General features: G+C 43.2%; 1 protein-coding gene across 3 annotated transcripts in view; it reads right to left on the minus strand.

Moving 5' to 3' along the window:
- SPOCK3 (SPARC (osteonectin), cwcv and kazal like domains proteoglycan 3) overlaps positions 1–22,894 on the minus strand; it is a 462,415-nt gene that overhangs the window by 162,864 nt on the left and 276,657 nt on the right. For all 3 annotated transcript variants that reach the window (XM_040332877.1, XM_040332884.1, XM_040332892.1), the window contains one exon: positions 17,329–17,443. In XM_040332877.1, coding sequence (XP_040188811.1) covers positions 17,329–17,443 — 115 coding nt within the window. The remainder of the gene's footprint in view (positions 1–17,328; positions 17,444–22,894) is intronic.

The raw sequence follows: 22,894 nt of genomic DNA on the forward strand, positions 1-22,894 counted from the left end.
ATAGGATAGTTAATTTATCCCTTAACTACCCCCATTTGTGAGGGTCAGGGTTTTTGTTTAAAGTCCCATGCAAATCAATGGGAAATGTATGTTCCCACATAACTTCTGTACGCCTGGAGATATTTCAATAATACCTGGTACACATATTACTTATATGCCAAATAAAAATATATGACAGTTAAATTAACCCTTACCTACACCCTTATATAAAAGATGGGTATATTTATATTACTATGATTTTCCTCCCCAAAAGGTTAAGATAGGAAGACCGGGCAACGCCGGGTATTCAGCTAGTCTATATATATAAAACTCAACGTGTGTGTGTATGTATGTATGTTCCAGCATCACGTCCAAACGGCTAAAGATATTAACATGAAACTTGGCACACATGTTACTTATATGTCAGCAACAAACATAGGATAGGTGGTTTAACCCTTACCCACCCCCATTTGCCATGGTCGGGGTTTTTCTTTAAAGTCCCATTCAAATCTATGGGAAATACATGTTACTTCATAACTTCCAAATGGCTAAACATATTAACATGAAACTTGGCACACATGTTACTTATATGTCAGCAACAAACATAGGATAGGTGGTTTAACCCTTACCCACCCCCATTTGCCATGGTCAGGGTTTTTCTTTAAAGTCCCATTCAACTCTATGGGAAATACATGTTACTTCATAACTTCCAAACGGCTGTACATATTTCGATAACACTTGGTCACATGTTACTTATATGTCCACTTAAACTATAGGATAGTTAATTTATCCCTTAACTACCCCCATTTGTGAGGGTCAGGGTTTTTGTTTAAAGTCCCATGCAAATCAATGGGAAATGTATGTTCCCACATAACTTCTGTACGCCTGGAGATATTTCAATAATACCTGGTACACATATTACTTATATGCCAAATAAAAATATATGACAGTTAAATTAACCCTTACCTAAACCCTTATATAAAAGATGGGTATATTTATATTACTATGATTTTCCTCTCCAAAAGGTTAAGACAGGAAGACCGGGCAACGCCGGGTATTCAGCTAGTATATATATATATATATATATATATATATATATATATATATATATATATATATATATATATATATATATATATATATATATATATATAAATATTCACACACACATATATGTTATATACATCTGTATGTATGCCTGCCCAAGCATATGACTTTTACTTTGCTGCTATGGGCTCTAGCCCATGATCTTTTGTAGACCTAGCAATGCCCCTGGTGGGGGCCCTTCAATGCTTTCTTGCACTGGGGCCCTGAAGATTCCAGTTACACCTCTGTCACAGAATCCTACATTTCAGCCTTATCTCCTGTGAACAGAGATTTCTCCAGATTCTCTTAATCTTTTTTATATACTGTAAATGATGATATATTTAACGTCTTTGCAATTTTACGTTGACAAACATTATTCTGAAATTGTTCTACAGTTTTTAGATGCAGCTTTTCAGATTGGTAAACCTCTGCCTGACTTCTTTATGTCTGAGACACTCATAACCAATAATGTTACCGATCTGTTGTCAATTAAACTCATTAGTTGCAGATATTCTTTCAGCTCTTGCTTGTTAGTACCACATACTTTAGCAGCTATTTGTTGCCCTGTCTCAAATTTTGAGACACGTTGCTGCCCTCAATTTCAAAATTAACCTATTTCTTTTTCTTTAAAATTTAACATTTTCTCAGTTTAAAAACATTTGCTATGTTTAATATTTTTTATTGTGAATAAAATATGGGTTTATGAGATTTGCAAGTCATTGCATACTATTGTTAGGTATATTTTACACAGCTTCCCCCCAACTTTTGTGAAATTGGGTTTGTAGAAGTCTTCACTTGCTTCTGGGTCTCATGTCGAGCCGCTTCCTTGCTACATTCTGAACACAGGAGGTTGGCCGCTCAGCGCAGGCATCATTCAGAGAATGCTTAGCATTTTCTGAATGAATGCAAATTGTTCTCCGATTGGACGAGGCAGTGGGCATGAGGTTATCATCCCACCTTTCTACCTTGTCCAGTCAGAGAATGCAATGTTTTTTTCGGAGAAAGGAAGAGGTATAACTAGGGTTGTCCCAATACCACTTTTTTAGGACTGAGTACAAGTACTGATACTTTTTTTCATGTACTCGCCGATACCGATTACCGATACTTTTTTTTAAATGTGTCCCCAAATGCAGCCATGTGTCCCCAAATGCAGCCTTGTCCCCAAATGAAGCCTTTTCCCCAAAGGCAGCCTTGTCCCCAAATGCAGCCTTGTCCACAAATGCAGCCTTGTCCACAAATGCAGGCATGTCCCCAAATGCAGCCATGTCCCCAAATGCAGCCATGTCCCCAAATGCAGCCTTGTCCCCAAAGAGAAAGCCAAGCCTTCCCCCGCCGCCGTTGTCGCCGTCTAGTTGATCAGCGCGGGGAACATTACAGCTTTCATCTGAATAGCTGTGTGTTCCCCACCGCGCCTCGTCATATATAGCCCCTCCCCCTTGTCTGGGCACTTTGATAGACAGATCACCCATCCAATCCTGGGATGGATGATCTGTCTATCAAAGTGCCCGGACAAGGGGGGGGCTACATATATGACGAGGCGCGGCGGGGAACACACAGCTATTCAAATGAAAGCTGTAATGTTCCCTGCGCTGATCAACTAGGCGGCGGCGGCAGGGGGGAGGGCATGGCTTTCTCTTTGGGGACTAGACAGCGGCAGCGGCAGCAGCTCTCCGCCCCCCTCTCCATCCGCTCTCCGTCCCCTCTTCACCCCTGTCCACCCCCTCTCCACCCCCTCTCTGAAAAAAAGAAAAGTATCGGTGAAGCATCGGGAGCATTTGTGCAAGTACAAGTACACGCTACGATTTTAATTTTTTTTACGTCGTTTGCGTAAGTCGTCCGCGAATAGGGCTGGACGGAATTTACGCAATGCACTGGGATATGTACAAAACGTCAATCACGTCAGGTCATCACACATTAATATAAAACACGCCCCCTTCCACATTTGAATTATGCGCACTTACACTGGCCCCATTTACGCTACGCCGCCGTAATTTACGAAGGAAGTGCTTTGTGAATACTGCACTTGCTCCTGTAAGTTGCGGCGGCGTAGCGTAAATACGACACGCTGCGCCGCCATTAAAATGCGTGCCCCTACCTGAATCTAGCCCTCTATATTTACTTATACTTTAACTCAACAAACAGATCTGGCTACTAGAGATTTAAAAAAAAAATTGGATTAAGGATGTATTCACATGAACTGTGGTAAAATAAATGGTTGAGCTACGCTTTTACAGTCCCCTTAAACCACAGTGGTGGCCAGACAGAGTTTTACACATGCTGCTTTGCTTTAGATGTGCACCAAAATTATACCCTGTGTGGTATTTAGTGTGCAGTACCACCTCTGGACTCCGACCCATTCAAGTGCAATACACAAGGTTTTAGTGAGGTGATGTGGGATTTTCAGGTTCAAAACAGGCTGTAAGGGGAGACATATAAACTTTCCTTGACCATCTGTAAAGCGATCCATCGCGTATTGTTTTTTAAAAGTATGGCAAAGGCCGCCACAAGCTTTAACGAGCCATAAAGGAACAGTCAATCCAAAAGCAATCCATTTAAATTTAAATGGAGCCTGTGTAAACCATGTACCCCTATCCTCTTATATCTCTTGAGGACTATGAGCTAGATTCATAAAGGAGTTACGTCGGCGTATCTCCAGATACGCCGTCGTAACTCCGAATGCGGGCCGTCGCATCTCGGCGCCTGATTCATAGAATCAGATACTCCTCAATGTTGCCTAGATACGAGCGGCGTAAGTCTCCTACGCTGTTGTATCTTAGGGTGCATATTTACGCTGGCCGCTAGGTGGCGCTTCCATTGATTTCCACGTAGAATATGCAAATGAGCTAGATACGCCGATTCAGAAACGACGGCGCATTGTTTTACGTCGTAAAGTTACCCCTGCTATATGAGGTGTAGCCAATGTTAAGTATGGATGTCGGGACAGTGTAAAATTTTGCGTCGTTTGCATAAGTCCATCGCGAATAGGGCTGTGCGTAAGTTACGTTCACGTCGAAAGCATTAACTATTTGCGGCGTGATTTCGAGCATGCGCACTGGGATACTTTCACGGACGGCGCATGCGCCGTTCGTTAAAAGTGTCAATTACGTGGTGTCACGATTAATTAGCATACAACACACCCCCTACCAGTCTATTTTGAATTAGGCGGGCTTACGCCGGCCCATATACGCTACGCCGCCGTAACTTTGGGCGCAAATTCTTTCAGAATACGGGACTCGCCTCTCAAAGTTACGGCGGCATAGCGTATATGAGATACGCTAAGCCCGCCTAAAGATAGGAGATTCTTACTGAATCTAGCCGTATGTTTGCAAAATGTCCTTTCTATAGTTCCAGTTACAGACCTTCTTCACTATGGTCACAGCCACTCTGCTCTCTGTGTTGCTGACAGTGGTTACTTATACTGTATGTGAAGATCAGAGGAATGTCCCTTGATCTGCACAGAAGGTCATTTTCAACAACTTCTTAGGTAAAAAAAAAATAATAATAATAATAATAATAAAAATAAATATATATATATATATATATATATATATATATATATATATATATAAAATAGCACTCTAATGCTTATTGATGAAAAAGGTAAATCCATTCAATAAAATAAAGCACAAACAGCGCTAATCATTAGGTGGCGTAATCGCTACCACCATGAAATCCAAGGTAGATGTAGAACAGCAGATGAAAATTTTTCCAAGAAAGAGTGTTTAAAAAGAAGAATGTAGCAGAGTGCACCTTCCACTAAAATCCTCTTAATCCACCACTGTGAACACTCGCCCCGTCGGGGTTCAAACTCACCACAATGAAATAAATGATAAGCCTTTCAATGAATCAAACTTCATTGACCATGGACCTCTGCAGACAGCATCTATCAAGGAGCCACTTATGATAAGTAGGGATGAGCCGAACATACCCGGGTTCGGTTCGCATCAGAACGTTCGAACAGACCGCGGGTTCGCGCGAACATTTAGAACCCCATTGAAGTCTATGGGACTCGAACGTTCGAATTCAAAAACGATCATTTTAAAGACCAATATTCAATTTAATGTTGGTAAACGTCTTTCAGAACCCGGGTCTTGCCCCAGGGAACATGTATCAATCGAAAAAAATATTTTAAAAACGGACGTTTTTGCGGAGCAGCGATTTTAATGATGTTTAAAGTGAAAAAAAAAAATGAAAAATTCCTTCAAATATCACACCTGCTGTGTGTCTCTAGTAGTGGCACATGTTTAGAAATGTCCCTGCACAACATTAAATTATTATAAGAACAAAGTAATTTAATACTGGTTGCGCACGTGCTGTCTGGGAACAATATCTCGATTATTTTAGGGGTGGTGGGGGGGTGGCATTATCTTTTTGGAAAAGCAAAATTGTAGAAAAAAGGGCACCCCTCAAACATACTGTAATTGTAGCGCAACAAAGAGCCACGTGCAAAGTATTGCATCAAAAATTGTTATTAGGCGCCCTTGTTACAAAGGGGCATAAAAATGTGTCCGTAGGCGCAACATAACACTGCAACCCCTCCCAATATCTGTAATTGGAGCGCAACAAGGAGCCACGTGCAAAGTATTGCATCAAAAATTGTTATTAGGCGCCCTTGTTACACAGGGGCATAAAAATGTGTCCGTAGGCGCAACATAACACTGCAACCCCTCCCAATATCTGTAATTGGAGCGCAACAAGGAGCCACGTGCAAAGTATTGCATCAAAAATTGTTATTAGGCGCCCCTGTTACACAGGGGCACAAAAATTGTGCCTTAGGCCACGTGCAAAGTATTGCATCAAAAATTGTTATTAGACGCCCCTGTTACACAGGGGCACAAAAATTGTGCCTTAGGCCTTAGGCCACATTCAAAGTATTGCATCAAAAATTGTTATTAGACACCCCTGTTACACAGGGGCAGAAAAATTAGGCCTTAGGCCACGTGCAAAGTATTGCATCCAAAATTGATATTAGGCGCAACATAACACTGCAACCCCTCCCAATATCTGTAATTGGAGCGCAACAAGGAGCCACGTGCAAAGTATTGCATCAAAAATTGTTATTAGGCGCCCTTGTTACACAGGGGCATAAAAATGTGTCCGTAGGCGCAACATAACACTGCAACCCCTCCCAATATCTGTAATTGGAGCGCAACAAGGAGCCACGTGCAAAGTATTGCATCAAAAATTGTTATTAGGCGCCCCTGTTACACAGGGGCACAAAAATTGTGCCTTAGGCCACGTGCAAAGTATTGCATCAAAAATTGTTATTAGACGCCCCTGTTACACAGGGGCACAAAAATTGTGCCTTAGGCCTTAGGCCACATGCAAAGTATTGCATCAAAAATTGTTATTAGACACCCCTGTTACACAGGGGCAGAAAAATTAGGCCTTAGGCCTTAGGCCACGTGCAAAGTATTGCATCCAAAATTGATATTAGGCGCAACATAACACTGCAACCCCTCCCAATATCTGTAATTGGAGCGCAACAAGGAGCCACGTGCAAAGTATTGCATCAAAAATTGTTATTAGGCGCCCTTGTTACACAGGGGCATAAAAATGTGTCCGTAGGCGCAACATAACACTGCAACCCCTCCCAATATCTGTAATTGGAGCGCAACAAGGAGCCACATGCAAAGTATTGCATCAAAAATTGTTATTAGGCGCCCCTGTTACACAGGGGCACAAAAATTGTGCCTTAGGCCACGTGCAAAGTATTGCATCAAAAATTGTTATTAGACGCCCCTGTTACACAGGGGCACAAAAATTGTGCCTTAGGCCTTAGGCCACATGCAAAGTATTGCATAAAAAATTGTTATTAGACACCCCTGTTACACAGGGGCAGAAAAATTAGGCCTTAGGCCTTAGGCCACGTGCAAAGTATTGCATCCAAAATTGATATTAGGCGCAACATAACACTGCAACCCCTCCCAATATCTGTAATTGGAGCGCAACAAGGAGCCACGTGCAAAGTATTGCATCAAAAATTGTTATTAGACGCCCGTTACACAGGGGCACAAAAATTAGGCCTTAGGCCACGTGCAAAGTATTGCATCAAAAATTGTTATTAGGCGCCCCTGTTAAACAGGGGCAGAAAAATTAGGCCTTAGGCACTGGTGGCGGAGCACAGAAAAACAAAATTTCTTACTAGCTAACAGCATGAAAAGTGAGGAGGAGAAGGATATTCCATCAGCAGCACAACAGGACAGTCACTCAGCATCAGCAGTCTCAAAGGGATCTGATATTTCAACACAAAATTCTTATTCAGTAACATCAGCATCAGGTGCTTGGTAGCCGGTGTTGATCCAAGCCTGATTCATTTTGATGAAGGTCAGTCGATCAACAGAGTCGGTGGAGAGGCGTACCCTGTGATCGGTCACAAAGCCTCCAGCAGCACTGAATGTACGTTCTGAAAGAACACTGGATGCAGGGCAAGCCAGTAGCTCAATTGCGTACTGTGCAAGCTCTGGCCAGTGATCCATCCTCAAGACCCAGTAAGCCAGAGGATTTTTCGTGGGGAAGGTGTCCAAGTCGGATCTTGCCGCTAGGTATTCCCGGACCATGTAAACCAGACGCTGGCGATGGTTGCTGGAACCGGTCAGACCTTGGGGCTGCGGACTAAAAAATTGTCTGAACGCATCGCTCAGACGGCCACCTTCTCCACCGCTCCTTCTCTGACTCACCGAAGCCTCAGCAAGACGTTGTCCAGGGCCAGGTTTTGGTAATCCCCCCGGTTCTGGGAACGCATTGCACAGACCCTTCTGCAAGGCCTCCCGCAGTAGTTTCATTTTCTGCTCCCTCTGCGATGGCAACATAAGATCCGTTACCTTACTCTTGTAGCGTGGATCAAGGAGAGTTGCCAGCCAGTAATGATCCCTCTCCTTGATAGCACGTACACGAGGATCCTTACGCAGGCTTTGCAGAATCAGGGAGGCCATGCAGCGTAGGTTTGCAGAGGCATTCGGGGCACAGTCCTCTGGGTCACTGAGGACGACAGGATCCTCAGCCACCTCATCCCAGCCACGTAAAAGTCCACGTGTTCCTTGGGACTGTAAATGATCCCTTGAAGACTGCTGCTGTTGATGCTGAGTGCTAGGCTCCACCTCCATGCTGCTGATACAATCCTCCTCCTCCTCCTCCTCTTCCTCATCCTCCTCCTCCTCTTCCTGTGTTCCAGGTGGGCAAGCAGGAACAGTGTCTGGATAAAGGGGGCCTTGAGAGGTAAGGAAGTCCTCCTCTTCCTCCCTCTGTTCTGCCTCAAGGGCCCTGTCCATTATTCCACGTAGGGTGTGCTCCAACATGTGAATAAGCGGGACAGTCTCACTGATGCATGCACTGTCACTGCTCACCATCCTCGTGGCCTCCTCAAATGGTGACAGGACAGTGCATGCATCCCTGATCAAGGCCCACTGGCGTGGTGAAAAAAAACCAAGCTCCCCTGAGCCAGTTCTGCTGCCATATTGGCACAGGTACTCATTGATGGCCCTCTGCTGCGTGTGCAGCCGCTGCAGCATGGCCAACGTAGAGTTCCATCTGGTGGGCATGTCACAGATTAGGCGGTTCTTGGGCAGGTTGTATTCCCTCTGGAGGTCTGTCAGCCGAGCAGTGGCATTATATGACCTCCGGAAATGCACACAGACTTTCCTGGCCTGCCTCAGGACATCCTGTAAGCCAGGGTACCTGCCCAAGAACCGCTGCACCACCAAATTGAGAACATGCGCAAAACAGGGCACATGGGTGAGTTTTCCACGTCGCAGGGCAGAGAGGAGGTTGGTGCCATTATCGCTGACCACCATTCCAGGCTTCAGCTGGCGTGGCGTCAACCACCTCTGAGCCTGCCCCTGCAGAGCTGAAAGAACCTCTTCCCCAGTGTGGCTCCTGTCTCCCAAGCACACCAGCTCTAGGACCGCATGGCATCTCTTGGCCTGCATTCCTGCGTAGCCCGTCGTACGCCTACGGAGCACGGCTGGTTCTGAGCCAACATCACCACAGGAAGAGGCCACAGAGGAAGAAGAAGAGGAGGGGTTGGAGGAGAGAGGTGTGTCACAAGCAGTTGTAGTGTTTTGGAGGCGTGGTGGTGGAACAACCTCCAAAACTACTGTGCCTTGACCTGCGTCCTTCCCAGCTGCCAGCAGAGTCACCCAATGGGCCGTAAAAGACAGGTAACGTCCCTGTCCATGCCTGCTGGACCATGAGTCAGCGGTAAGATGCACCTTACCACTGACCGCCCTGTCCAGCGAGGTATGGACATTGCCTTCCACATGCCGGTAGAGAGCCGGAATCGCCTTCCGTGAAAAAAAGTGGCGTTTGGGTACTTGCCACTGAGGTACTGCACATTCCACAAACTCACGGAAGGGGGCAGAATCTACCAACTGAAAAGGTAGCAGTTGAAGTGCTAGCAATTTTGCTAAGCTAGCATTCAACCGCTGGGCATGTGGATGGCTGGGAGCGTACTTCTTTCGGCGCTGCAGCAGCTGGGGCAGGGAAATTTGTCTGGTAATATCAGTAGATTGGCCGGATGTACTACCACTACTACGTTGTGACACACCTATTTCTACACCTTCGGTGCAGGCTGCAGAGAGGACTAGGGGTCTAGTGGGGTTTGAGGTCACAGAAGGGCAAGGGGAGGACCGCTTTGGTCTTTGGTGTGGGTCTTTCTGGTATGCCTGCCAACGAGCTGCATGGCAGGTCGACATATGTCTGGACAAGCATGTGGTGCCCAAGCGGGTGATGTTTTGGCCACGCGAGATACGCTTGAGACATATGTTGCAAACAGCAAAGGTAGCATCTGATGGACAGGTTTCAAAAAAGGCCCACACCAAAGAACTTTTGCTGTACCGTTGAGACACAGCAGCGCCACGTAATGCAGTTGGTGTACTGCCCTTAAGCTGACCCCTGGAGGGCTTCCTGCCTCTTTGAAGATGTGCCTGTGCCTCGTCCTCTTCCTCCTCCTCCTCTCTCCTACCAGGCACCCAGGTAGAGTCAATGACCTCATCATCCCCTCCCTCCTCATCATCACTGGCGACAACCTGGCAGTATGCTCCAGCTGGGGGAACATCACTCCCAGATTGTTGTCCCTCTCGGCCACCCCCTCTCCCTGGGCTCACATCAATGCCTTCCTCTATCAGTGTTCCGTCATCGGAGTCTTCAAAACGCTGTGCATCTTCAGCTAGCATGTACCCAACACTGTGTTGAAACAGTTCGGGGGACTCCTCAGGAGGACACGGTGGGACTAGGGAAGGATTGTGTGATCCCATTGTGCAGAGGGTAGAGGACGCCGTGGCAGCTGCTTTGCCAGACAAACTATAATCAGTCTGTGTGAGAGAGGATGAGGAGGATGAGGACGGCTTGGTCATCCACTCAACTAATTTCTCAGCATGTTGAGGCTCAACACGGCCAGCTCCCGAAAAGAAGGACGAGCGGCCACGGCCACGTGCTGAAGAGGATGCACCACATCCATCACCAGCGTTACCTCTAGATGCAGAGCCTGCTTGCCCTCGTGACTCTCTGCCTCTCTTTGTCCTTCCAGCCATAGTTATGCGTTCAGGTGTTATGTAACAAAATAGTCGCTGTCACACCAACTGCGTTCAGATGGTATTAAACAGCAACCACACAGTAAGAGCGACTTGGCTCAAGTGTAAAGTAACAAAATAGTCGCAGTCACACCAACTGCCTTTAGTTGCTATTAAGCAGCACGCACGCAGTAATAGCAACTTGGCTCAAGTGTAAAGTAACAAAATAGTCGCTGTCACACCAACTGCGTTCAGATGGTATTAAACAGCAACCACACAGTAAGAGCGACTTGGCTCAAGTGTAAAGTAACAAAATAGTCGCTGTCACACCAACTGCGTTCAGATGGTATTAAACAGCAACCACACAGTAAGAGCGACTTGGCTCAAGTGTAAAGTAACAAAATAGTCGCAGTCACACCAACTGCGTTCAGATGGTATTAAACAGCAACCACACAGTAAGAGCGACTTGGCTCAAGTGTAAAGTAACAAAATAGTCGCTGTCACACCAACTGCGTTCAGATGGTATTAAACAGCAACCACACAGTAAGAGCGACTTGGCTCAAGTGTAAAGTAACAAAATAGTCGCTGTCACACCAACTGCCTTCAGATGGTATTAAACAGCAACCACACAGTAAGAGCGACTTGGCTCAAGTGTAAAGTAACAAAATAGTCGCAGTCACACCAACTGCCTTTAGTTGCTATTAAGCAGCACGCACGCAGTAATAGCGACTTGGCTCAAGTGTAAAGTAACAAAATAGTCGCTGTCACACCAACTGCGTTCAGATGGTATTAAACAGCAACCACACAGTAAGAGCGACTTGGCTCAAGTGTAAAGTAACAAAATAGTCGCTGTCACACCAACTGCGTTCAGATGGTATTAAACAGCAACCACACAGTAAGAGCGACTTGGCTCAAGTGTAAAGTAACAAAATAGTCGCAGTCACACCAACTGCCTTTAGTTGCTATTAAGCAGCACGCACGCAGTAATAGCGACTTGGCTCAAGTGTAAAGTAACAAAATAGTCGCTGTCACACCAACTGCGTTCAGATGGTATTAAACAGCAACCACACAGTAAGAGCGACTTGGCTCAAGTGTAAAGTAACAAAATAGTCGCAGTCACACCAACTGCCTTTAGTTGCTATTAAGCAGCACGCACGCAGTAATAGCGACTTGGCTCAAGTGTAAAGTAACAAAATAGTCGCTGTCACACCAACTGCGTTCAGATGGTATTAAACAGCAACCACACAGTAAGAGCGACTTGGCTCAAGTGTAAAGTAACAAAATAGTCGCTGTCACACCAACTGCGTTCAGATGGTATTAAACAGCAACCACACAGTAAGAGCGACTTGGCTCAAGTGTAAAGTAACAAAATAGTCGCTGTCACACCAACTGCGTTCAGATGGTATTAAACAGCAACCACACAGTAAGAGCGACTTGGCTCAAGTGTAAAGTAACAAAATAGTCGCAGTCACACCAACTGCCTTTAGTTGCTATTAAGCAGCACGCACGCAGTAATAGCGACTGCGGTCAAATGCGATTTAACAGCACGCACGCAGTGACACCAACTGCCTTTAGTTGCTATTAAACAGCACGCACGCAGTAATAGCGACTGCGGTCAAATGCGATTTAACAGCACGCACTCTGTGACACCAACTGCCTTTAGTTGCTATTAAACAGCACGCACGCAGTAATAGCGACTGCGGTCAAATGTGATTTAACAGCACGCACGCAGTGACACCAACTGCCTTTAGTTGCTATTAAACAGCACGCACGCAGTAATAGCGACTGCGGTCAAATGCGATTTAACAGCACGCACTCAGTGACACCAACTGCCTTTAGTTGCTATTAAACAGCACGCACGCAGTAATAGCGACTGCGGTCAAATGCGATTTAACAGCACGCACGCAGTGACACCAACTGCCTTTAGTTGCTATTAAACAGCACGCACGCAGTAATAGCGACTGCGGTCAAATGCGATTTAACAGCACGCACTCAGTGACACCAACTGCCTTTAGTTGCTATTAAACAGCACGCACGCAGTAATAGCGACTGCGGTCAAATGCGATTTAACAGCACGCACTCAGTGACACCAACTGCCTTTAGTTGCTATTAAACAGCACGCACGCAGTAATAGCGACTGCGGTCAAATGCGATTTAACAGCACGCACGCAGTGACACCAACTGCCTTTAGTTGCTATTAAACAGCACGCACGCAGTAATAGCGACTGCGGTCAAATGCGATTTAACAGCACGCACTCAGTGACACCAACTGCCTTTAGTTGCTATTAAACAGCACGCACGCAGTAATAGCGACTGCGGTCAAATGCGATTTAACAGCACGCACGCAGTGACACCAACTGCCTTTAGTTGCTATTAAACAGCACGCACGCAGTAATAGCGACTGCGGTCAAATGCGATTTAACAGCACGCACGCAGTGACACCAACTGCCTTTAGTTGCTATTAAACAGCACGCACGCAGTAATAGCGACTGCGGTCAAATGCGATTTAACAGCACGCACGCAGTGACACCAACTGCCTTTAGTTGCTATTAAACAGCACGCACGCAGTAATAGCGACTGCGGTCAAATGCGATTTAACAGCACGCACTCAGTGACACCAACTGCCTTTAGTTGCTATTAAACAGCACGCACGCAGTAATAGCGACTGCGGTCAAATGCGATTTAACAGCACGCACGCAGTGACACCAACTGCCTTTAGTTGCTATTAAAAAGCACGCACGCAGTAATAGCGACTGCGTTTCTGTGCAATTCAATAGCCCAGTTGCATTAACAGCGACTGCGCTTCTGTGCAAATAAATTGCACACGTGCAGTAACAGGTAATGCGTCTGTGTGTGCAATTAACTAGCACACGTTAAATAACACAGAATAATTATATTTAAAGTAAATCCCTAATGCAGGCAATACAACACGTTAGAGCGCTGCATGTAGAACAATCTCCTGCCTGACAGATAATAATAGATAAACTAGCTGAGCTGTACAGTTTATAAATATATTGACAACACCTAAGGATGTGAATATATTCTCTACAAACTGTACTTTTAACTATACTGACTACACTTCCTACTCTATCTATCTATCTATCTATCTATCTATCTGGTTAAGACACTGTGTCTCTATCTCTCTCTGTCTGACTGACTGATCTTCTCTAGAACCGCCAACACACTACACTAGGCAGCCGTGCAGGCTGCCTTTTATAGTGGGGGGCGTGTACTAATCCCCCTGAGCCATAATTGGCCAAAGCCACCCTGGCTTTGGCCAATTATGGCTCTTCGTTTTTTGAGCGCTGTGATTGGCCAAGCATGCGGGACATACAGCATGCTTGGCCAATCATCAGCGCTCAACGCCCCAGTGAATTATGGGACGTTTTGTGTCATTCGAATTTGGCGCGAACGACCCGTTTTGTTCGATTTTCGACGAACGATCGAACGACCGATGTTCGATTCGAACATACGTTCGAATCGAACGCGGAGCTCATCCCTAATGATAAGGAACCTCAGGTGAGACAAGTAAAAACAGAAGAAGCCACCACAGCTCCTTTTATATTCATATCTATATATATGATATATGTTATTTTTCTATGTTTTTATCAGATATGTATGTTTAGATTGTGTTGCAATTCTACTTTGTCTGATAATTTATTCTATGATGAATTTTAAGATTGAACATTCGTCATTGCCAGCTATGGTATGATGAATGCTGTTTCTGCGGTATCCAGTTTATAAGTATCAATTGCATTAATTTGCTTTTTATAAACTTGCTTTTTTGAGCAGGCTGGCTGAATTTAAACTAAGTATGGGCCATTATGTGCTATATGTGCCATTAATGTTGAATAGATAATACCCAGAAATGTATGTGTATAACTTGTTCGGTTGTATATGTCTGATCCCTTTCCCCGCTCGTAGTAAGAATCATCCCGGACACACATTACCATGACGTGACGTGCACTCATTGTCACGCCTGGTGATCAGTGATTGGTTGCGGCGGAGTGGAGGGGCGGATTATGTTGAGCCAAATCAGTCGCGTAGCCATGCCCTCCGTAGAAGTCAGCGAATGACGAAACTAGTCAGGGCGCTGGCTACACGACACGCTGAAAAGATTCCTGCGCTCCACTGAAGCTGGACTAGGAAGCTTTGTTTCTGCCTGGTATCCTATCGGTGGTGTGAGCAGGAAATACGGACCGCATATGGATCTGGTGACTTTCCAAATGTTCATTTGAATGTACGTTCAATGTATAGGGAAGCCTGATGTGATGGGTCTTGAGGGTTTATGTTAATTAAAAACTGGATTACGCTATGGTGGCTTCTTCTGTTTTTACTTGTCTCACCTGAGGTTCCTTATCATAAGTGGCTCCTTGATAGATGCTGTCTGCAGAGGTCCATGGTCAATGAAGTTTGATTCACTGAAAGGCTTATCATTTATTTAATTGTGGTGAGTTTGAACCCCGACGGGGCGAGTGTTCACAAGTGGTGGATTGAGAGGATTTTGGTGGAAGGCGCACGCTGCTACATTCTTCTTTTTAATCACTCCTTCTTGGACATTTTTTCATCTGCTGTTCTACATCTACCTTGGATTTCATGGTGGTAGCGATTACGCCACCTAATGATTAGCTCTGTTTGTGCTTTATTTTATTGAACGGATATACCTTTTTCATCAATAAGCTTTAGAGTGCTATTTTGTATATGTTTTCTTTTTTAAACAGCTGCTTCCGTTTAGGTTGTCTGTTATTTAATCAGCAGATATTTTTATATTTATATTGTTATTTTTTACTCTTTGTTTATGCATTGGTATTTATATCCAGGTGGCGCTAAGCAGTGTATATTAGGCCTTCTTATACACTATTGCAATATATATATATATATATATATATATATATATATATATATATATATATATATATATATATATATATATATATATATATATATATATATATATATATATATATATATATATATTTTAACCATTGTATATATTTAACACCTTATTAACCCTAATTAATCTTCCTCCTTAAACTAATATTATGTGACAGCCCTATTCCCCTTCATTTGTAAATGTTTTAATTTTTTTTAAATATCCCTCTTTTGTTGTTTGTTTTGGTAGAATCACATTCAAAATGTAAAAATACAAGTCTTTCTAGAATTCACTTACTGATGTAACTGATGAAATTAGACTTCCTTTCATTTATGGTTAGATGGAGACCCATGCAGACAATGAACATGGATAAGTTTCAAAGGGAATGGCGGGGTGGGGGGAATGGTGTGGTAAGTTTATAACTGGCATGAATAAAATATATTTTCTTGAACAGCTGTGGAATGAAAATGCATGAATCAGCTAAAACTGAATCATCCTAGTTGAATTCTCATGGTCAATCACTCGCAAATCCTGCCTATGGGATTTTTTTGCATCTCAGCGCTGCTGTTCTCCTTTTTCAGTCATGTCCTGTCTATATGCACATGCTCAAGAGTTGGATTCACATCATAGCTTTGGACCTACTTCCTGATATTACAACAGTGGACCATGTGTGCTGGAACAGCTGCTTGTAGATTCCACCAGAGGGCACACGCAGGAACACAATTGGAATATAGTTGTCACCCCCTAACAAGAAGTGCCTTGATGGGTGTATCACAAAAAAAATTAAAGCTTCAGCAGAGACTGAAACCATTTTTTTAAAATAATCCAACCCAGGCTTCCTTTAAACTGGGTCTTTATGCTGGTTACTAAAGACTGGGAGATGTTTCAAAAGCTCAGTCACTGTGCTTGGAACACGCAGCGTGCGTATTCTCAGTACAGACACCTCAGAAATCCATGGAAGCATATGTGTGGCAGATGGGCGTTAAAGCCCACCCTCTTTACCATCGCACATATGCATTACAGATGTTGTAAACCTTCGTGTTTTTTCACCTTAATGCAGCCTATGCATTAAGGTGAAAAAACACCTTGCAGTCACCGCCCACCCCCCCAGCCCCCGTTTTACTTACCTTAGCCCCGAATCTCCGTGTGCACGATCCCGCGTTGCTTTCCCCCTGGTCTTGTCGGCTATTCATTGGATGATTGATAGCAACACAGCTATCAATCACATCCAATGATGCGACCACCGGGGGGGGCCGGGCCGAGACATTCAATTGGCGTCTATGGATGCCGATTGTATGGCACAGGAGTGTGCCTGCAAGCTAACCCCCTTGGGAGAGCACTTCCCAGAGGGGGTTAGCTCTTGTATGGAGGAGCCGCGAGAGCCACCATGGGACTCCAGAAGATGAGGAACGGGCCACTCTGTGCAAAACGAACTGCACAGTGGAGGTAAGTATAACATGTTTGTTTTTGTTTTGTTTTTTATAATCTGCAAACCTTTAGTACCCCTTCAAGTGGGCAGCAAGAGCTTAACATGTTGATGCCTATTTCATTATTTATTGATTGGGTTTAGATCTACTTAAATCACCAATTCCAGATAGAGTTATTTAAAAAAATTAGGTCAGCCATGGTTAAAATAAATAAAATGCAGCTGTTTCTGCAATATTCACCCCATAATATGTCTCTTCAGGAGCCAGTTAACATTTACATCTAGTAGAGAAAAATAACATCCAAAATGTTTCCATTGTAAGTTCCACTTCTTAAAATAGCAGCATGGATTCAAGGACTGATGCTGAGTTGTGACTGTTTTGACGTAAACCTTACAAAATAACTACATAACATACATATTTAAGTCATCAGAATGAAATCGAAATCATCACATACCTGTGGGTAAGTCTTCTGTGACTGACACACACTGCAGTTTCCTGATTCTGGGCAATGCATACTTTATGCCGATTGCATTTCATTTTTAAACATGGATCTTTTGCTGGATCCAGAGCTGAAAAAATAAACATTTAATAAATATTATATTGTGGTGTTTGATCTCTAGAGTCTTGGCAACAATAAAACCATGTTTCTACATTAATAAGGTATCTACAGTATAGTAAATTAATTATATTTAACATTTTAACTGAAAAAAAATATATAACACATTTCATACATTCTGAATGTACTATAAAGAAAGGAAGACATGGAATAATAAAGATACAACAACTATACCTGTACATTATGTCTCATATGTTTATTATGTTTACTATTTGTGTAGCAGAATGTACACAGTGTTCCAAGCACACATAGAAAAGCTTTGCAAAAATGGAACCAGCAATGCAATCTTCATATTCATTTGTTTGTTCTTTGTTGTTTTCCAAACCTTTTGCCCAGGGACTCTTAAGCCTTGTAATTATTTACAGATCATGCTACCAGTATTGCTTCCCTAATATGCTCTGATTTACTAATGTTAAAATATTCCTTGTATGCTTTACCATTTATATAGGGTCATTTATGGACATGCAAGTAATTATGCCATGATTAATATTATTATAAAGTGATATTAAAGTTTTTTTTTTTTTTTCTTGTTTAAAAATAACAAATATGTTATACTTACCTGCTCTGTGCAGTGGTTTTGAACAGAGCAGCCCAGATACTCTTCTCCTTGGGTGCCTTGCTGGCACTCCTGGCCCCTCCCTCCTGCCAAATGCCCCCACAGCAAGCAACTTGCTATGGGGGCACCCAAACCAAAGCGCTGCTCTGTGTGCCCATTCAGACATGAAGCCATGGCTTGGCCCAGGCCCCTCTCTCTCCTCATTGGCTCACTGACTTAGGTTGACAGCAGTGGAAGCCAATGGCGCCCGCTGCTGTCTCAATCAATGAGGAGGGAGGGTCCCGCACATTTGAGATATCACTGGATAGAGATGGGCCCAAGTAAGTATTAGAGGGGTTGAGGGGGGCTGCTGCACACAGAAGGTTTTTTATGTTAATAGAAAACATTATAGAATGCATTAGCATAAAAAGAAAACCTTCTGCCTTTAGAACCACTTTAATGCATATATTAAAGTAGAAGTTCTGCCTAAAACTAACCAACTCTAAATCTACTGGCAGTCACATTCTAAGACAAATGTATTTAACCCTGTAAAGCAAAAATAGCTATACTTACTTTTTCTGCAGCCGATCCGGCCTGGTCTCCAGCATCAGATGCAGTGCGTAAGAGACAGCTGACAATGGCTGGGAAATGCCTGGGAAGTGATGTCATCCAAAGACTTACTATGGGGCCTCCATTTTTGGCTGCCTCTCCTGCACAGAGAAGCCGCCGCTGATAGCTCATCATGGGACTAGACTGGATGGGATGTAGACAAGGTATGTATAGCGATTTTTTCTTTACATGTTTAGATAGATTAGTCTTAGAATGTGGCTGTGAGTGGATTTAGAGTTCGTTAGTTTTTAGGCAGAACTTATACTTCAATTTCTTTTTCACCATACCTGCAGTGCTCTCTAGCAATTTCTAGATAGGGATTACTACTTTTATTTATAATCTGTAATTCCAGTCGAAACCTAGCTAAGCTTAAATAAATTTACACCCCCTTCTGAGCCTATCTACCCTGTAAAGGGAAAGATTCCTATACTTACCTATTTGGAAGTCACATGGTCTGGTCACATGATCTCTCCAGTGGTGGTTTCAGTGTAGAGAAAAAAAGTAGCAACAAAAGCTGCAGAGCCTGGGCCATGACATCATCCATAGGCTTACTATGGGGCAGCTGTTGTCTCTCCTCTACACCAAAACTGGCACTGGGAGCTGATCATGTGACCAGACCGAAGCATTCTATATAAGTATACACATCTTTCCTTTCACATGGTACATAGAATAAGCTTAGAATAGGGGTGGGAGCAGGTTTAGGCTTCTTTAGGGTTTGACTGAAAATAACACTTTAAAGTAACAAATCTTCATTTTTAAAATTATAATAATAAAAACATGTTATACTTACCTGCTCTGCACAATGGTTTAGCACAGAGCAGCTTGATCAATTTCTTCTAGGGTTCCCGTATCGGTGCTTCAGGATTCTCTTTGGTGAGTGCCCCTATAGAAAGCTGCTGTCTATGGGGGCACCCGTGTGGGTTTGCTCCCAAGCCTCTGTGTCTGTGTCCATTGACACAGACCAGGCAGCTCGGCACCATGCGCCCCGCTTCCTCGTCACAGCATTTGATTGAGAGCAGCAGGAGCCAGTGGCCAAAAAAAGGTATGCAGTCCCTATTAATTCTATACAAGACCCTTATTCAGGCATGAAAGTAGGGACGAGATTTTACCCCAACCACCCCAAACCATACCAAGCCACCTGCCCTCAAAATAGGAGGTACCTTTTGGGGGGGCATGCAAATAACTTTTTCCCCAAGTTGGTGAGGACAAGGGCCTCTTCTCAACAACCCTGACCCAGTGACAGTGGGGGTCTGTGGGCAGAGGGCTTATCAGAATCTGGAAGCTTCCTTTGACAATAAGGGGGCCCGCAGATACCACCTCCTCATGTGAATGAGTAAGGGGTACAGATCTAGGGAAAAATCAAGCCTTTGTGTTCCACTGCCCAGGCCCTTCTATTGGGCCTATAATGAGATGAGCAGCTTCATTGACCGACAGATAGGCAGAAGGGCTGGGCTGAATTGATACACATCAAAATGGAGCATCTTTACAAAAAACTAAAAAAAAGAACAAATGGATCCAGGACACCAATAATGCATTGATAAAAGAACTATTGGCTTGATATGTTGATAAAGATAAGAAAAGAATAATCCAAAAAAAAAAACAATCACAACCTGTAATATTATTGTAAGGAACTAGCAGGCTTTTTTGAATTATACAACAAACAATATTATAGTAAAATACAATTTTCCCATTGCAGACAAGACGACAAAGTAATATCTAAAATGGCTTTAAAAAATAACCTGCAATATCTTTAAATCATAGCAAAACTGTATTTTAGGAATGTGATGACAAAATGGTTTCTAATTATAGAAGAATGCTGATACTATAAGCAACTGTCTAGAGACACTTTTGATGAAGATGTGTATGTATACACCATACTTTAAAGTTTATCAACCCTGTAGTACAGGGACTCCTGACTATTCCCAAGATCTTTCAGAACCTAGATAATTCCTCTAGAAATTTAAACTCACTTAAATTAAAGCAAGTAGCATGTGTTAAGTTTCCCCAAATGCATTTCAGTAACAGCATTCTAGATGTTTTAACAGTACAAGGGATATTGAAGAATGACAACCGACAACTGTTTTAATTTTTCAGGCAGTCTTCCTTATCACTACCCACTCATTAGTATTAGCACTCAGTTTGCCGCTGGTGCACTTGTTAATGGCCCTGCTTTTTATTGTGTTAGTCATAATCACTTCCACTCTTCTTATTTTAAACAGAAGTTAAATATATTTATAGCCATGTGGTAGACTGTGTCTGACCGACGTACTGCAAAAGTAACAGTTTATTCACACCAATGAGGTGTGAATGTGGACCCTGGTGAGAAAGGAATGTGTGTGATTGGGATCTATTGAACTTGCAGTGAAAATTGTTGTCTGAGAGGTTGCACTTTCATGCTACATTCACTCTAAGGCCCTTTTCACACTGGGGCGGGAGGCGCGGTGGCGGTATAGCGCCGCTCAAAATAGTGGCGCTATACCGTCGGAATTGCTGCGGGATTCGGCCGCTAGCGGTGCAGTATTAACCCCCGCTAGCGACCATTAAAGGGTTAATACCGCCCGTAATGCGACCTCCGCAGAGGCGCATTGCGGGCGGTATTACTGCGGCTTCCCATTGTTTTAAATGAGAAGGAGCGGTGAAGGAGCGGTATACATACCTCTCCTCTCACCACTCCAAAGATGCTACTTGCAGGAGATTTTTTTCTCTCCTGCCAACGCATCGCCTCAGTGTGAAAGCCCTCGAGCTTTCACATTGAGAAGGCTGGGCACAAGTTTTTCAGGCGGTATTTAGGTGCTATTTTTAGCGCTGTACCGCCTGAAAAACTCCTCGGTGTGAAAGGGGTCTAAGGGGCATAATTCTCCAACAGTGAAAGCACAGTGAAAGCAGCTCTTTTTATAATAGTCTCAGAAGAACTGAGACTTTTTTTATTACATCTATTTTACTTTTGAAAATCTAAAAACCAAGACACGTATACAAAAAAAATCCTTTTGACATGTTCTAAGAGATACATGACATCATCCCATTTCATTACTGTACTTGTACAATTCAACAGCTACTCAACTGCACAAGTATATCCAAAAATTAAGCCTAATAAGCTGACACTCATTGGCAGGTATCTTACTGTAACTGTCTCAATAAATATTCCAATTACACACCTTCCTGGAGAACGGCCAATAAGAAAAAAGGGTGCTGAAGCGATCACCAGCAGAAAAGTGCCTGACGAAGAGGTCCTGTGTGACTTCAAAATGTTGCTATTTTTGTGATGGTTTCTTTGCAATAAATCTTTTGGACGTTTTTTATACGATCCTCGGTGTGCTGGCGAATATATTTACATCTTACTGTAACTGACATCTTATTTATTAAACATGCAAAAGACAAGCTCACTGTTGAAGTATAATACAGGGAACGCAGCAATTTGTCTCAATAATCAGAAAATATGCTTATGCATATCGATTGTAAGCATAGATGGTAAACTCAAAAGCAAGTTTATAGCACTGAGACTTGTACACACCCACATGACAAATATGGCTTAATCGCACGCAGCTGGTAGCTAAGGTAAATTCATTGGATGACATTCCAAAACTTGAACTATACTGTTTAAGAACCTTACCACAATAATTCTAAATCAATTAGATATTATGAAGGAAATGTATAATTATCAATGTATGTACATTGATTTATATTACCTAACAGCCTCAATTAATGATGAAACTATATTAGCAATTTGTAAAGACGATTATTTGTTCTTTTATCATCTACATTGTTAGTTCTTTCTTTCTTGAAAGTATTCTGCAGACTCCCAAAAAGAGAAGCACCTTTTGAGTCAATTGCACAACGAGTGATAAGCATGTCATGTATGGGACATACATGACCATCTGTAAAATGCCATGTATGGGACATACATGACCATCTCTAAGCATCAGTCTTCTTTTTAGAAAACATATGTAATTTATGACCTTATTATGAAAATGCTAGGATTTGTGCTAATCCAGAGGCGGCCTTTATGCTTCCACAACACAGGTGTTTCTTTATTGTGAATGTCAAAGCAAGCCCTTGCACAATATTTGTTTAAACATGGGAGGATATGGTAGTCACCTGTCTGGGGTGAAAAAGCACTAGGCTAGAAGCTTGTGGGTAGTTTTGACTGTATCAAATGATTGGTATAGTGTGACATTTCTCTATGGGGCTCCTAGGGATGGAAATGGAAATGGAAAGAATGAGAATGAAAAGGGGGCATTAATTAGTGCCCACAACATGGGG

This window comes from Rana temporaria, chromosome 1, assembly GCF_905171775.1.
Source record: "Rana temporaria chromosome 1, aRanTem1.1, whole genome shotgun sequence".
In the NCBI taxonomy this organism is placed as follows: domain Eukaryota; kingdom Metazoa; phylum Chordata; class Amphibia; order Anura; family Ranidae; genus Rana; species Rana temporaria.